Source organism: Babylonia areolata, chromosome 7, assembly GCF_041734735.1.
Source record: "Babylonia areolata isolate BAREFJ2019XMU chromosome 7, ASM4173473v1, whole genome shotgun sequence".
Classification (NCBI taxonomy): domain Eukaryota; kingdom Metazoa; phylum Mollusca; class Gastropoda; order Neogastropoda; family Buccinidae; genus Babylonia; species Babylonia areolata.
The window spans coordinates 19056707-19076168 of NC_134882.1; the positions used below are offsets into that span (position 1 = coordinate 19056707).

The 19462-nt window shown below is 40.8% G+C and overlaps 1 protein-coding gene across 1 annotated transcript in view; it reads left to right on the forward strand.

The window, feature by feature from the left end:
• The first annotated feature begins 2047 nt into the window (after nucleotides 1-2047).
• Nucleotides 2048-19462, forward strand: part of LOC143283776 (uncharacterized) — a 69318-nt gene continuing 51903 nt past the window's right edge. The window contains exons 1-2 of the mRNA XM_076590128.1: nucleotides 2048-2842; nucleotides 14844-14932. Of these exons, the coding sequence (XP_076446243.1) occupies nucleotides 14846-14932 (87 nt within the window). The 5' untranslated portion in view covers nucleotides 2048-2842; nucleotides 14844-14845. The remainder of the gene's footprint in view (nucleotides 2843-14843; nucleotides 14933-19462) is intronic.

Consider the following 19462-nt stretch of genomic DNA (forward strand, 5'->3'; position numbering starts at 1 on the left):
TAAGCCGATATGTTCGCGCGCATTAACCTTTGAGAACAGTTTGAACAAAACAAATAAACAATCCTGTTTCTCCCCTAACCCCTTACCGATTCCAAATCCCCATCAAGGAAGTTAATATAGCAACCTTTTAAATTTTCCTGTAATTTTTATTCCTTGATTATCGTAAGCACCGTCCGTATCAATTCTAATTTTCTTTTCCGTGTATTGTTGCCCCCCCCCCCCCTTCCAAAAAAAAAAAAAAAAAAAAAAAAAAAAAAAAAAAAAAAAATTAACATGTGAGTATTATGCATAAAATTGTCTTACCAGAGAATTTCAATTTTGCCCAGGGTTTTATGTACTTTTTTTTTTTTTTAGATCACTCTTTTTGTTTATATGGTGTGTGTTAAAGACGTCAATGTATAATGTTTCTATGTCCCCAGGGGGTGTATGAAATGAACTTCTTGCCTTGCCATGCTTCGCATCTGTACCCATCAGTCGATGTTTTTCAAACTAATAAACGAGTAAATAATAATAACAACAACAACAAAAACAACAATTATGATCATGAAAATAAATGCTAAATGAGTACATAATCATCATCATCATTATCATCATCATCACAAAAACAATAACAATGATAATAATATTAATAAATGTTGTAACTGCCCGGTTTCAATGTGTTGGTGTGTGTGTGTGTGTGTGTGTGTGTGTGTGTAGTTATTTGTAGTCATCGGTTTTACGTCATCTTTCACTCTCAGTGACACGATCCACGAGAAACAGATTCAGTGGAGGGGTACCAATACGGTAGGGGGAAGGAAAGCAGGCGAACAGTGGATGGGGAGTGGGGTGTGACTGTGTGCGCGTATGCATGTACGCATGCACACTCAGTTGTGTGTGATGCCGTGTGATTGAACTCAGTTTTGCTTGTGTGTGGATGTCTGTGTGTGTGTGCTGAAGTTGTGAATGTGTGTATGCATGTGTGTGTCAGTGTGTATGTTTGTCAGTGTGCCGTGTGCGGTATGACAGTGCATTGTGCGACTGTGTCAGTGTGTGTGTGTGAGGAGTGTGTTTGTGGGGGGTGGGGGTGAGGGGAGGAGGGTGACGTATGCGGCGTATGTGTGTGCCGTACTGAGTGTGTGCGTGTCACAGCCGGTGTGTGTATGTGTGCGCGCCTGCCAGTGTACGCGCGCGCGCATGTAGTATGCCGGTGTGCCTGGGCCGGGACTCTGTGTGTGTGTGTGTGTGTGTGTGTGTGTGTGTGAGTGTGTACCGACGTGCGCGCACGCGCGCTGCGACGGTGCATATCAGTCCCGCCTGGTAAACTCAAATGTTGACATCCTCTCGCGGGCAGCTGCAATTAGTGGTGTAGGTCGAAGGACCGGAACCCATGACGGGGCCGCACTGCAATAATCACCGTAGTGGGCATTGATTCGACTGAATAAGCCGCGTGACACAGTTTAATTATGGGGATCGGTACCTGGACATAAGAAATATCTGTTCAGTGAAAATGGCGAGGCTGGCTTCAGTTTCACTGCAGTTAACTACATGTCCGTGATCTCCCCCAATTTTGCTGCCGGCCTGGTGATTGATCGCTGGATATGCCGCCGACACTGGCGAGACGACCGAATCGAGTCAGACAGTGGATGCACCCAGCGCTCCGTTGTGACGACGACTGGCGTCAGGCGATCGTTTCGGTCGTGACTGATGGGACGAACGGCAAACCATGACGTAATCGAACGAGCCGCCAAAAGAACTGAACATGCTTGCTTACGTCATGTATAAATGAACCGTCTGAAGAGTGCGTCGGTGAGGATAACGTTGCCTCTTTCTCCTCTCGGCCCGGAACGAGTGCACCAGCAATCCTGAAAATAAGGCAGTTGTCAGGCAACCTCCGACAGCAGTCGAGAAAAAAAACACAGAAGTGTGTTATCTGCCTCTGGAAAGATAAGTTTGACCAATTTGTTAAGCTTTCGGGTTGGCCTGCGAAAAAAAGTCAGCCGAACTGCTTGGCCTATGAATGGGGTCACTGGGCGCCCAAATATAGATCAGCCGGTCCTTGACACAGATATCAGCGCCGTGCAGAACGCGAGACAAGCCACACGAGGCCAAACACGCACTGCGCTCGTCTGTGCTGGCTGCTTTTGACCCGATTGCAAGACAGCCCTCTCGTCATTGGTACGATGGCCGACAGTTTACAGGAACCAATCTGTTGGTGTCGGATTGTGGTTTGAAATGTACATGTGTGAGGACTTTAACCTGAACATGGCAACACGTCAGAAACGATCCTGCTACCGGCACGGAATTGGAACAGCTATGCGAAGTGACAGACGGGGTTTTGAAGCGAACGTCTGAAGGCCATCATTGTGCACAAAGTGTCAATCTGACGGGGTTTTGTAGTCTTTTAACGCCAGGGATTAGGAACATATGTGCGCTTCTTCTCAGTGTGACCTTAGAACTTAACGATAATGAGTGAACTGTGTGTCTAGTCCAGAAGGTTATAACGGTCTGAGGAGGAATGGAAACGTACAACAAGGGCAGGAACACGGAACATGAGACTCCTTGATATTTACTGCGGTGCAAAACAGCGACAAGCCGTAAGGCCAAAACGGTGCCTGACATTCCAGGATAGTTCTGCAGCCCCGTTGGCCTTAGATCGTAAAACAGCGGGTGTGAAATTTGCACTTGTGACACAGTGGTGGGATCTGCTCGCACACTAATAGAATGGGGAGTCGGCAGTTGCGATCCCCGCCGCACCCTGGGTTTTCAGCGTGAAACACGCTTGTCTGCAGGCCTGCGCTGCAACTGCTGCATTTGTCATCAGGGGGGATCTGCACGCCTTTTCTGTAGAGACGCCGCTACAGTGGTAAGTTACGTGTAAAGAGCCACAGTGCCGAACAAGTTGAAACAGACACAACAGCTGAAAAAGACGTAATGATGTCATGGATTAATATCCCTAGGTAAATTAATTGTGTAGCATTACATTGTGAAAATATTTGTTTTCATTTGCACTTGAAATTATGGATGTTAGTTTTGTTACACATTTGTTTTCAATCAGAATGTAATATACTACAGCTATGGTATATTCAGAATGTTTGCATGATAAATTGGAGAAAAGAAAATGTTTCACAAAGTAATTAGTGTATCTCTTGACTTTTGATACTAGATAGATTGACATGTCAGTTTACACACTATCATGATAAGTACAATTTACCCTATATCAAGTGTAGAGTAAATAAGGAAAAGAGTTTATCATGTAAGAAGTCTAAAACAGATTTTTTTTTTTTTAAAAGAGAGAAATTTTAAAGGTATTTTGAAATTCAGTACAGTACAGCACAGCAAATTTTCAGAAACATTGGCTTTGTTGTGTTGAATTGTGTTGTGTGTCCAGTTTCCCCATATATCTCAAGAATGTTCCCTTACCACACCAAACATAAAACTAGTATACTTACAAGGAATACCTATATTGACTGTGGCTGCTACTAGATAGAAGAAAATTGTGCATATTTATTACTTTATGTTTAGTTGACTGTACAGTAGTACATGTACGGAATGTATTCGACACTTGCACATCATGAACACATCTACTTTCCACACATCCATACCCATACACACATACAGTATTATATGTACACACTGAATGCTCATGTATACAAGAAAGAAAGTTAAATGCTCATATGTACACTCGAACACACATACCATACTATATCCCCCCCACCCCACCCTCTCCCGCCCCACCACACACACAAATGCATGTATTGATGTAAACACACACACACACACACACACACACACACACACTCACCCACTCACTTACATAGCATATTTATGTATACACTCACAATTAACATGCACTTGTTCATAGTAGCACATTTGTCATGCATTTTCATTAGTGACATTGACAGTATTATTAAGGCATTGACAGGAACAACAATATTGATACACTGCTTACAAATATATTAAAATCATATGCACACAGATGAACAGACCGACCTTTCTGTAGACATGTGCTTATATCCCTGTATTAACATAGTCATACACACAGTGACAAACACAAACACACAAACATGCATTCAGTTACTTGTTTATTGTTACTGTATGTGGATAGACAGTATATATATATATATATATATATATATATATATATATATATATATATATACATACACATACATACATATGATATACAGTATACACACCATACTGGCACACACAACACACACACACATGTACACACACACATGTACACACACACACACACACACACACACACTGGGCAGTGTTTTTCTGGATTTTAATTTATCTTGATCTCTTCATCTAGTTCTTAGAAACCAGACACAGCTACCTGCTCACTATCATTGTATCAAAAGTGCACATACACACATTCTATTAACATGATGTCAGAGTTATTTTCTGTCAGTCTATTATTTTTGCTGTAGTAGAAGCACTGGCGCACACAACACACAGACAAAGACAGACAGAGAGACAGACAGACAGACACACACACACACACACACACACACACACACACACACACACACACACACACACACACACACACAGAGTGATAGATGCATTGCACATAGTCTGTGTGAGCCCTCACACACACACACACACACACACACACACACACACACACACACATGATCTGGAGAAAGCAGAAAAAGGAAAGTAGATATAACATTCTACACTAATTGAATAAAGAACACAGACTTGAACCATATATGATCCACTCAAGAAAAACTGAGCATAGAACTTCCATATGCAGACTTCTCATGTATAGATAATTTCACATGATCTCAACATAAAAAGAAGAGATACACAGGTACACTGTACAGAAAAACATGCAAGAGTATGCAAAACCTGTAGTGTGTTAGATGATCAATGTGTATCATTTTCCAGACAAATGTTTTAGCTATGAACATTTATGAGGGTTTGTTGACCAGTATAAAGTCAGAATTTACACATTTTGATGATACAGTCAGTGGTGAAATTACACATTAATTACAAAAATATAGTATGTGTGAGTTTGTGCACACTCACACACGCACACACACTCTCTCTCTCTCTCTCTCTCTCTCTCTCTCTCTCTCTCTCTCTCTCTCTCTCTCTCTCTCTCTCTCTCTCTCTTTTACGAAGTCCCCCTTTAAGTAATTTCCTGTAATTGTATTTAGAAATTTTTTTTTCAAATTTCACCCTCATTGCACCCTCATTTGCCCATTTTTCCCCCAACCCTACATTCATTCATATCTCCCACCCCTTCCAACCGATAATACTCAGATGTATTCATAATTACTTTAACAAAATGTCTTCAGTCACTGATATGTGTGACAGGACATTAAACAAAAATTCCTCCTCCTCCTCCACACACACGCACACATGCACATGCACACGCAGACACACACACACACACACACACACACACACACACATTCACACACACACTATGGACAGTGTTTTACCTGGCTATTAATTATGTTGTACAGATCTGTGTAGATCTCTTCTGGTGCTTAGAAACCAGACACAGCTACCTGCTCACTATCTTTGTATCAAGAGTGCACATGTACACATTCTGCTGACATGATGTCAGAGCTATTATCTATCAGTCAGTCTGTAACCACTGCTTCTTTACATTTGTACTGTATTTACTCCAAAGCAATGGTTCGAAAACAGTCAAATCAGATTTCAGTTACATTTATAAGCAGTTAGCTTACCTTTTGACTTTCACAGAACATGAATCACAAATCTTAAAATCGCCTTTTGTATGTGGATGGGAGCATGAAAGTATTGTGTAATATACTGCAGTAGTGCATGGCAGCGCTTTGAGAAATTGTGTTCTTTAGAGTTGACTTTGACAACACTTTTGACCCACATTTTATATGATAAAAAGATGGCTGTGAAATATTCATTAAACTAACATTATTATCTGAGCTACTCTGTGCAATGCATGCCTGTGCACTCACACACACACACACACACACACACACACACACACACACACACACACACACATGCTCTCACGCACACAGATATATAGATAGATCATAAAGACAGATCAATGAATCTTTTCTTTTTGTTATGTGTAATAAACATGTACTTTTATTTAGAGAATGGTGTAATTATCAGATATACTGGTAATCTTCTTTAATGTAAAGAAATGATAACCTGGTCATGATAGTGTTGCTAGTGTATTTTGATTTTAACACCAAGGCAAACACATCTTGTCTTTCTGTCAGAGCATCTGTCTCCATCTTGGACAGACACTTGTACACATGTTTACAGTTTACGCACACATGTATTATGTATGCATGCAAAGACACACACACACACACACACACACACACACACACACACACACACACACACACACACACACACACACACACACACACACACACAAACTCATGCACACACATGCACTATTTGTGTATATATAAACACACACACACACAAACACACTAGTGACTACTAGTGTGCTTTGCAAATTATCAGTATCAGTCTTGAGATCCATTCTTTGAAAAAATCTGTTACAGGATTCAGATACATTATAGTTTTATACTTAATATATAGTGTGCCCTTTAAAGTGCTCTCTCAGACCTGTACATGATCTAGGATTGATGTTTTTCTTCCATTCCCATCATGCCCACAATCATTCTTGAACAATTCGAACTATCTGTTTTCAGCTACGAATCTTTAAAAAGTCAGTTACATTCACCATTCATAACTAGTCACACCTGATGTGTGTGTGTCCATGTGCATGTGTGCATGCATACATGCATGTGAGTGTGTGTGTGTGTGTGTGTGTGTGTGTGTGTTGTGTGCGTATAATAAACGTGAGTGTGTGTGTGTGGTTATGTGAGTCACTGAGTGCATGTGTATGTGTTTTTTTTTTGTGTGTGTGTGTGTTTGTGTGTATACATATGTGTGTGTGTGTGTGTGTGTGTGTGTGTTTGTGCTCACATGTTCACATGCAGCATGTGCAAGTTAGCTTATGCGAAAGAACTCACAGCAACAAAAGGATTGTCCCTGGCAAAATTCTGAAGAAAAAAGAAAATGCAAGTATTATAAATAAAGTATTGATCAAATTTTATCTCTGTAGTACAAGTAGTTTCAATTTTATGCTCTTTGAAACATAGCAAATCTTGTGATTTGGAAAAATATGCCTTTTTTGGAAAAATTCAAGAAGCTATATAGATATAATCTATATATAAAAAAAAACTATTAAAAAGATACAACATTGAAAAATTGCATGGTTTTATATCTCATCAATATCTATGTACCAGTAAAGTTTTGTTCCTGTCCAATTACTTTTTTTTAAAATCAGTAGTCCTGCCTACTGTAGCATGCATAAATTTTATCTCCTGCTTGTGTATGGTGTTCAACTTCAAGAAGGGGGTTCAGGCACTGGAAGGTCTGCACATTTTGTTGACCTTGGAGATTGGAAAATCTCTACCCATAATCCACCAGGTGTGTTGAAACCTGGGACTGAACCTGGGAAACTCTGCTGAGAATCCAGAGATCTAACCGTTCAGCCACTGTATCTGTCATTTTAGGCTCAGTTTGCTGACATCATTGTAACAGTGGACTGCATTATTGATTTAGTAATGTGGTACTCTATGATGAAACAAGATGAACCTTTAGAAACAGAATGATTGTGCATATATATGTAGCTTTTTGTAGACATTTTAGAAACACCGTAGATGTTGTATGGATTTGAATTTTTCTTTGTGATAAACTCTTTTTACTCAACTATCCACAAGCTCGAATCAAGATTGAATTTATAATCTTACTGTTAAGTCTTGTTCTCCTTGAGTCAATTAAGAAGCAAACTTATTATATAGTTATTTATGTTTATGGTTTCTCAGATTAATGTGTGTGTGTGTGTGTGTTATGTCAGCAGTGGATCCCACATTACCCTTGTGGGTTCTTAAGTAAATCTGTCATGTATGTAATCAAGGGTCACTGATGCTAATTCTGAAAGCAAGGTTTGATACTGTTGGCAACAGAAAGAGAGAGAGGGAGAGAGAGAGAGAGTGTGCGCGCACGTGCGTGTGTGTGTGTCACTGAGGTGCTGAAATGTCCCATTTAATCTATGGGATGTTTAAAAAGCAATAACGGAAAAGGGGTGAAATAGAACAGAAACAGGCATGTCAGCCAAGCGGTTTACCAGAGCATTGAAGCTTCAATTTGAGGGTTCTGGATTTAAATGCTAGCAGTAGTTTATCTGGTAATCCAGGTCAACATGTATGCAGCCCTGATGATCTTTTTGTTTGTTCTGTACTGGACATGAGTTGCACTTGTTAAAGATCCTATAATCCATGTCATCATTTATTCCCTGCATGACAACGCCCAAAATGGTGTATGGCAGGCTGTGTGGTGGATTAGAACTGGCGATTTATAAATGCAAAAGCCCAATTGTTGACTGTATTGAAATGGAAACTAGGTATTGTTCGACATATTTATTTAACGATTTCAAAGCATTTGTATTATATCTATGGCAGAATGTTATTTTTTCCACAGTATATACATTACACAAACTTTTTGCAGTCTAATTCCTCTTCACTGTATTTGCACATAAGCTTACAGCTTTATTCTGTATTGAATCACCCATTCATTCATTCATTCTGATCTGGAGGAACATTGTAAGATGTTCTTTGGCTCCGTTAACTGTATTGAAAGGAAGAAACAAAACTGGGAATTTGCTTTGGGAATGGAAGAAAGTGAGATTACTGTTTGTAGAGACATCCAAAAAAAAGCTTGAGTTTGTGGCTGGGTGTATTGTATTGAGAAAAAAAGGAACAAATGTGATGCGCTCCCATGATAAGAAAGTGAAGTGTGTGTGCATGTGTGCGTGTCTGTGTGTGTTGAATAGTTAACTCAGACACAAAGAAATCAGTCAGCTGTGGAAGTCAGTGAAGCATGAGCGAGGTCAGTGTTTGTGATGCTGTTCTCATGGAGCAGGGGGCAAAATGTTAGCACCCAATCAATCAACGAATGCTGCAAGCCTACATGATTCATTGATTGCAAACTAGTTGATCTACAGTTGTTGAACTCATTTTGTTGTTGTTTGTTTGTTTTTTTGGGTTTTTTTTCGCAGAACATTGCATTTCTGTTGGCTGTTGTTGATAAAACAAAGAGTCTTTGTGCAGTATGTTGGACAATGTGATGAATACACATGTAAGAAATGACATGCACCTTGCATGGACATTTTTTTTCTCTCTTAACTCTGGAAAATATATTGATTTATATTTGAGAGAGAGTGAGAGAGCAGAAATGACATTCACCTTGTATGGACATTTTTTGCTCTCTTAATTCTGCAAAATATATTAATATTAGAGAGAGTGAGAGAGAGCAGAAATAACATGCACCTTGTATGGACAATTGAGAGAGAGCAGAAATAACATGCACCTTGTATGGACAATTTTTTCTCTCTTAACTCTGCAAAATTAGTGAGAGAGCGAGTGAGGAAGCAAGAGAGAGAGAGAGAGAGAGAGAGACATACATTCATAGACTTGTTAGACAGAAGCTTTAGGGGGAGGAGAAGCATAGAAGATAATTTGCATTGTGATTTAACAGTTTCTGTTGACATGGCTTGCCACACACACACACACACACACACACACACACACACACACACATGTATATATATATATATATATATATATATATATATATATATCCTTTCACAATAACAATAATCTTAGCCGCCTTATATATTTATATATATATATATATATATATATATATATATATGGTTCGTCTGTCGGGATCGACGAGGACCATCTAGTCATCCTGGGGGTGGGTGGGTTGGGCTCTGTGGGTGCGCAGATGACTGGTCAGGCAAATCTGCGCCCGGAATGTTCTGACGCAGTGTGGACAGGGGATGGTAGCGGCTGTCAGGGACTTGTTGGCACTGCTTTTCCTGGCCTGTCTGCATTGCTCTGCTGCAGTGATTCTGTTGGCCTCACAGGATTTGGCGCCTTTGTGGACAGTTGAATGCCATTTTGGTCTGTCCATTGCATTCAGCTCCCATGTGTCGTGGCTGATATTGAAGGCCTTCAGAGAAGCTTTCAGAGTCGAGTGTCTTTGAAGCGCTTCTTTTGGCCTCCATGGGAGCGCCTGCCATGTTGGAGTTCGCCATACAGCAGTTTCTTGTGGAGCCGGTGGTCTGGCATGCAAACTACATGGCCTGCCCAGCACAGCTGGGCCTGCATCAAGATGGTGTAGATGCTGGGCAAGTTTGCACAAGTGATCACCTCTGTGTCAGGGATCTTCTCTTGCCACTTTATGCCGAGAAGTTTTCTGAGGCTGGTGGTGTGGAAGTGGTTCAGCTTTTTGGCGTGGCGTTTGTAGACCGTCAGTTGTCAAGGTTGAAGAGGGTTACTGTCATCTGCAGTGATAAAAAGTAATTTATATGTATATATAATATCTATATATATATAATCTCTCTCTCTCTCTCTCTCTCTCTGTATATATATATATATATATATATATATATATATATATGTGTGTGTGTGAGGATGAAATGGGGTGAAAATGGGGGGTGGGGGCAGGTTATTTCCTTTACCCAGGACTGTTTATTTTAATTTTTGAATTGTAAGACCTGTCATCAGTGGAGTTGTCTGGCTTGTGGGTCATCCCAAGAATTCATTGCCAAGGAGAGATTGTTAGCGTAATGTTGACAGTGCTTGTTCAGGCAGAGGTTTTGTTGGAACGGCATGCCGTTTGACTCAAAACCCTTTCAGCATATGAATCTGATGTGTGTAGTCCTGGGATTCCCATCACAGCCCCTGGTGCTGATCAATAGCCTGTGCCATTCGTTTCTGCCTAGACCAGGGCCGTGGGTTGAAAGGATGGAGGTGTGCAGGCAGATGTTAGCTCATCAGTGGACAGGTTTGATTCAGTCCATTTTGCCTTGTGACTCATGCCCTGTTAGCTTGGAAAACAAAATTGAACAACTAAATGGATTATCAGTCGATCAGTCAGTAAGTCAGTTGATCATTCAGTTATATATATGTAAAGATATTACACAGTCTGAACATTTCTCTGTTGGGTGGTGTATATGTTTTATGGAAGCAATCTGAATGAACTTTGGGATGTACTTTGGAAGTCATATGTTAGATGAGGATGGGGATTGTGGGGGAGAGGGGCAGTAGGGGAAAGGGGGGGGGGGGGCAGGTTATTTCCCTTACCCAGGACTTTGTTTACTTTGGTTTGTGAGACCTGCCTTCAACAGGGGTGTTTGGTTTACTTGCTGGTCATCCCAACAATTCTGTGCATCTGAAAGGTTATTTGCAGGGTATTGACAGGGCACCTGCTGTGCTTGTTCAGGCAGAGGTTTTGTTGGAACAGCACGCCGCCTGACTCAAAACCCTTTCGGCATATGAATCTGATGTGTGTGGTCCTGGGATTCCCATCACAGCCCCCGGTGCTGATCAATAGCCTGTGCCATTTGTCTCTGCCTAGACCAGGGCCGTGGGTTGAAAGGATGGAGGTGTGCAGGCAGATGTTAGCTCATCAGTGGACAGGTTTGATTCACTCCACTGTGCCTTGTGACTCATGCCCTGTGACTAGTGCCATTGCGAACATCGTTTACCTTTCAGGCAAGGTGGCATTTGTCAAGTATGGACGCTTGACTTTTCCTTTGGTGTGAATTGCCTGGAAAATGAAATTGAATGAGTGAATGGATTATCAGTCAATAAGTATATCGATCATTCAATTGATCGCTTAGATACATGTTTATAAGCATGAACTGACAACAAAAATGTCAGCAATCTTTGAAATACCTGCCTCTTTATTTAAGGGTTTTTAATTTTGAGGCAGTTGGTTAACTCGTGTATTTCTTAGTGATTTAGTTAAAATACGATCTTGATGTTTCAATGTACTTGGAAAACAGAACTCAGTGATGAAAAAAAATATATTCAGAACGTAAAATGTTAATACATAAAACATTTTTTGTGCAGTCTGACCATTTTTGTTGTTATGTGGTGTATATCTACATGTTTTCTGGAAAGCAATCTGAATGAACTTTGGGGTATATACTTTGGAAGTCACATGTTGGGTGAGGATGGGGGTGGGGGAGTGGGAGCAGGCTATTTCACTTTCCCGCCATGACTTTGTTCACTTTCGATAATGAGACCTGCCTTGTCTGGCTTGCGTTTCATCTTAACAATTAACTCATCGGCAAGATTGTTTGCAGGGTATTGGTGGGGCACCTGCAGTGCTTGTTTAGGCAGGGTTTGTTGGAACAGCATGCCACCGGACTCAAAACCCATTCAGCATATGAATCTGATGTGTGTGGTCCTGGGGCACCCCATCCTGACAATAAACAATTGTTCACAAAATAAAATTTTGAATTTAATGCATGGATTTTTTTTTCTCCACATTCTGAACATTTTTGAATTGTGTGGTGTATCTTTTTTTCCTTTCTTCTTTTTTATTGTCCACAGCAGTCTATGAAATTTGGGATATCCTTTGGATATCATATGTTGAGATTATTAATTTTGCATGGAATGATCAACATGTTTTTTGTTGTTGTTTTTTTTTTTGTTTTTTTTTGAGTCATGAAGATCAATGTCTTTTTGGGTTTTGTTGTTGTTGTTGTTGCATCAACAACATCAGATCTTACCTGCAATGTTGATTTAAAAAAAAATTTTTTTTTTTTACAAATACAAATTCCAGCAGTGCAAATTTTGATTTTGATTTTGGTCCGGAGGCATATACAGGAACTTGAAGCCATATTTGTGGTAAAAGTATCATTAATCAGTAAAAGAAAAAGAAAAAAAAAGTGGGGCTTTTTTTTGATTAATCAAATTTGAATCGAATCTTAGTCTTTATGATAGTGCTTGAAATCTTTCAACCATGTAGTACTTTGGATGCCAAAGCTAAGCATCTTGATGTTAATTTAGTGAAATCCCATCACAGTGAAACTGAGAAGAAAGGTGAATTCTTGTTAAGAGATGCTATATATAATAGAGGATGGCCTTGATATCTTTAACCCCCTGATCCCACTGCCGGCACATCAACATCCTTCACAAAGTCAAGGTTTGGAAGGAAGAACTTTTTTTTCCCCCAAGACTCCCCCCAGCTATGACAGGAAACAGCAGCAGCACACTCTCTCTCTCTCTCTCTTTCTCTCTTTTTTTTCTCTCTCTCTGTCTCTCTCTCTGTCTCTTTCTTTCTCTCTCTGTCTCTCTCTGTGTGTCTCTCTCTGTCTCTGTCTGTCTGTCTCTGTCTGTCTGTCTCTCTCTCATGATCTGTGGCACTAATTCTCTCCTGGAGCTGTCACCTCTCGTTGAAGAGTCATTTTCAGGCATGACCAAACAAGGACTGAAATGAAAGCCCCCATCCCCCCCACCCCCACCTCCCCCCCAAAAAAATGGGGGTGGAGGGAGGTTGGGGGGGAGCCAGGAGGGGGCAGGGGGGAGGGAGATTATTGATTTTAGCGTAGCCAGAAGCACTGTGGAGACAAGGGGGGAAGAGGAGGGAGAGTTGAAATAACTCTGAAGGGTACTACTCGTCCTTTGAGGGCTGCTGCCATGATGAGTGTCTAAGGCACTCAGTTTTGGGAAATAATGATTATCATCATGCACAGTACACTGCAATGAAGTAGTAGGACTATGTATATATTCACAGTTACCTGTTTTTTTGTTAAAATGAAATAAATTTAAAAATAATTCTCTTATTTATTTATTTGATTAAAAAAAAAAATCATTCCATCAGCACGAGTATTTATAGTATTTATTCATCATTCATTGATTCATTCATTTACTCACTTGAGTTGTTTCATTTGGGGCGTATGAGTGCACCAAACACTTTTGTGGTGGACATTTACACAGAGTGCTGTTGTTCACCAATACTGTAAGTGTGATCACTTTGTAAAAGTATGAACAGAAAACCAGGAAAAGAGAAGCAGAGGAGAATGAGGGTGGGGGCAAGCACAGAGAGAGAAAATGAACAGAGAGAGAGAGAATTGCAGAAAAGGAGACAGACAAGAGACTAAGAGAGAGAGACACACAAATGGATACAGACTGGCTGAGAAGGTTGGAAACATGCTCCCACACAACACATGCATGTGCACACATGCTTATGCATGTGCACGCGCACGCGTGCACACACACACACACACACACACATACACATAGAATAATAGCAAACAATCAAACAACAACAACAAAAATGGAGATATAGATACAGACACACACACACACACACACACACACACACACACACACACAATACTCGGACTGCACATATGCACACACTCGCACACATTTTCATGTACACAAATGATATGAAAATATGATGGCAAAGTCAATATAAGATAGATGCCAAATTAACCTCATAAGGTAAAATTCCTGTTAAGTAATTACCACATTAACACCATGGTAAAGTCCATATAAAATCAACACCATGCAAACCTCATATTGTAAAGTCCATATAAAATCAGTACCACATTGATATCATATGGCAAAGTCTGTATAAGATCTTTACCATTTTAACCTCTTATGGTAAAGTCCGTGTAAAATCAGTACCACATTAACCTCATATGGTAAAGTCCATATAAAATCGGTATCATGTTAACCTCAAATGGTAAAGTCCATATAAAATCAGTACCATGTTAACCTCATATGGTAAAGTCTGTATAAAATCAGTACCATACAAATCTGGTATTGTAAAGTCCATATATAAAATCAGTACCACATTAATTTCATATGACAAAGTTCATGTAAAATCAGTACCACATTAGCCTGTTCACTGCTAAACTTCAGTGATATATGAGGTCAGTTTTATTGAACAGTCCTCATGCTTTGACACTTCCACGAAACTGAAACTGAAGCGGTTTCTTTTTTTTGTCTTTGTTTCAGCCATGAATGTGATGAAGAAGAGAGGGAACCAGCAGCAATGGAAACCAGATTTTCTGGATGCCACCAGTCTTTGTCACAATATTCAGGAGGTTGGTTTTGATTTAAAAACAACAACAAACAAACAAAAAAAACCACCCCTTTTTGAGAAAATGATTGTTGTCTGTGAACGTTTCAGAATTTTGATTATTTGTTCCCTGTATGTTGTTTTAAATATATATATATATATATATATATATATATATATATATATATATATATATATATATATATATATATATATATGTTCTTGTGGATCGTGTTGTGCGCGCAGGCGTGTGGGTCTGCTCACACTCACATTGTCATGCATGTGTGTATCACAGTGTGCTTGCATGTGGCCTCCCCCTGCCATACTACACTCCTACACATGCACACACATACATACACATGCTCACACACACACGCACACACACACATGCACATACACCCACCCACACACGTGAACGCATATATATGCACGTACACATGCACATATGCATACACATGCACATACATGCATACACATGTACACATATACATGTATAGACACATGCACATTGACATGTGCACACACAGACATGAATGCATATGCACACACATGCGCATATGCATACACACATGCGCATACATGCATGCACATGCACACACATTCATGTATAGACACACATGCACATGTTTGTGCGCGCGCGTGCACACACACACACACACACACATGACAGTTGCATTTTGTGCACATTTATACATGTACATGTACACATACGTTTCATATATTTTCCGTGAATGCAATCGTGCAGAGTGTTTGCCTGTTAGTTGTCTGCAAATGGACAGTGTTTGCCAGCTAGTTTTTCTGTAAATGGAGAGTTATATAGACACAAACTCCCTCCCCTACACATTCCTTTTCCATTTTTTGGGGAAGAGTGGGGGAGATGGTTTTCTTCACTCTCCGTCCTTTTCTTTTCGACTCCCTGCTCCCACCCACCCCTCTCCTTACTTGGCTGCTGTCCTTCCCTCCCCAGCACAGCTTCCACCCCCTCCGTCTCCAGCCTCGAACCTCCTCTCTAACCATTCCTCTATCAGTCTTAAACATAGCATGTGACATGTGTTCCCTTGTTAGCTGCCCCTTCCTTCATGTTATGTCCAAGTCAGCTGTGGACATGCGAGTGATTATCGAGACCGTAAAAGTGTCAAAAAGTTTTATGTAATTCTGCTCTGACTCATTCCTTGTTGCAAAAAATCCCCCCCCCCCCCCCCCCCCCCGGATAAATCTTTCTTTCAGTTGGGGTCTGCATGTGTATGATGTTTCTCAGGCGTTCTCTCTTTACCCCTCTCTCTTCTCTCTGTCTCTCTGTCTCTCTCTGTGTCTGTCTGTCTGTCTCTCTTTTCAATCTCTGACCACTTCTCCTCTTTGCTTTCTTCATGCCATCTTCACCCTCCCTCCCCCCACCCACCCCTCCCCTAACCTCCTGTCCCACCCCCCCACCCCCATCCCCCTTCTCTTCTCTTGCGCTCTTTCCCACCCTGTATTATTCAGTTATAAACAACGATATGCTGATAATGAAACTGACACAATGTCCGAAGTGTGTCAGCCTGTCATGTTCTTGTGGCATGTATGTATTAGATATGCTGTGAACACAGTGAAGCTCAAAGAAATATATGTATATATAATGTTGTTGGTTTTTTAATAGCTGTTTATCCTCCTTCTCCCCCACTTCTTTCACCTCCCTCCTCCTCCCCCCATACCTTTTGGTCTTCTTTGATGTCTTTGTCTGCTTCCTTGTTAGCTTTAAAAAAATTATGTTATTTTATTATTTTTTTTTATTATCATTTTCTTCCCTCTTAAAGTTTCTCAGTTTATTATCACTACACTTGTGTTGCCAGGTAAATGTGGCTGTCCATGATATATGGGGTAACTGAAAACAAATTGGTGAACACCCAGTTTTGATGGCCCGCAGAATTAGTTCCATAAAGCTTTGGATTCGCTTGATGGTTTCATGTGATGTCAATTGTGATGCAGACATGTACGAAATTATAGCATGTCAGTTTTTGTTGTTGTTCAATGTTGTTTTTCCCTGTAATGTATGATTGTATTATCACGTACCATACCTCCTCATTCCATCACACTGCAGCTGTTCATTATCACAATATTATATTCCACCTAACACTAGCAGTCATCACTATACCACATTCCATCACACACCAGAAGTCATCAATATACCACATTCCATCACACACCAGAAGTCACCGCTGTACCACATTCCATCACACAGTAACAGTCACCACTATACCACATTCCATCACACACTGACAGTCACCACTATACCACATTCCACCACACACCAGAAGTCACCGCTATACCACATTCCATCACACAGTAACAGTCACCACTATACCACATTTATTCACATACTAACAGTCACCACTATACCACATTCATTTATACACTGACAGTCTCCACTATACCACATTCCATCACACACTAACAGTCACCACTATACCACATTCCATCACACAGTAACAGTCACCACTATACCACATTCCACCACACACTAACAGTCACCACTATACCACATTCCATCACACACTAACAGTAACTACTACACCAAATTCCATCACACAGTAACAGTCACCACTATATCACATTCCATCACACACTGACAGTCACCACTATACCACATTCCATCACACACTGACAGTCACCACTATACCACATTCCATCACACACCAGAAGTCACCGCTATACCACATTCCATCACACAGTAACAGTCACCACTATACCACATTCATTCACACACTAACAGTCACCACTATACCACATTCATTTACACACTAACAGTCACCATTATACCACATTCATTTACACACTGACAGTCACCACTATACCAAATTCCATCACACAGTAACAGTCACCACTATACCACATTCCATCACACACTGACAGTCACCACTATACCACATTCCACCACACACTGACAGTCACCTCTATACCACATTCCATTAGACACTAACAGTCACTACTATACCACATTCCATCACACGCTGACAGTCACCACTATACCAAATTCCATCACACAGTAACAGTCACCACTATACCAAATTCCATCACACACTGACAGTCACCACTATACCACATTCCATCACACAGTAACAGTCACCACTATACCACATTCCATCACACACTGACAGTCACCTCTATACCAAATTCCATCACACAGTAACAGTCACCACTATACCACATTCCATCACACACTGACAGTCACCACTATACCACATTCCATCACACACTGACAGTCACCTCTATACCACATTCCATCACACACTAGCAGTCACCACTATACCACATTCCATCACACACTGACAATCATCACTATACCACATTCCATCACACACTGACAGTCACCACTATACCAGATTCCATCACACAGTAACAGTCACCACTATACCAGATTCCATCACACACTGACAGTCACCTCTATACCAGATTCCATCACACAGTAACAGTCACCACTATACCAGATTCCATCACACACTGACAGTCACCACTATACCACATTCCATCACACAGTAACAGTCACCACTATACCAGATTCCATCACACACTGACAGTCACCACTATACCAGATTCCATCACACAGTAACAGTCACCACTATACCAGATTCCATCACACACTGACAGTCACCACTATACCACATTCCATCACACAGTAACAGTCACCACGATACCACATTCCATCACACAGTAACAGTCACCACTATACCAAATTCATTCACACACTAACAGTCACCTCTATACCACATTCCATCACACAGTAACAGTCACCACTATACCACATTCCATCACACACTGACAATCATCACTATACCACATTCCATCACACACTGACAGTCACCACTATACCACATTCCATCACACACTGACAGTGACCACTATACCACATTCCATCACACAGTAACAGTCACCACTATACCACATTCCATTAGACACTAACAGTCACTACTGTACCACATTCATTTACACACTAACAGTCACTACTATACCACATTTCATCACACGCTGACAGTCACCACTATACCAAATTCCATCACACAGTAACAGTCACCACTATACCACATTCCATCACACACTAACAGTCACCACTATACCACATTCCATTAGACACTAGCAGTCACCACTATACCACATTCCATCACACACTGACAGTCACCACTATACCACATTCCATCACACACTAGCAGTCACCACTATACCACATTCCATCACACACTGACAATCACCACTATACCACATTCCATCACACGCTGACAGTGACCACTATACCACATTCCATCACACAGTAACAGTCACCACTATACCACATTCCATCACACACTAGCAGTCACCACTATACCACATTCCATCACACGCTGACAGTGACCACTATACCACATTCCATCACACAGTAACAGTCACCACTATACCACATTCCATCACACACTAGCAGTCACCACTATACCACATTCCATCACACAGTAACAGTCACCACTATACCAGATTCCATCACACACTAGCAGTCACCACTATACCAAATTCATTCACACACTAACAGTCACCTCTATACCACATTCCA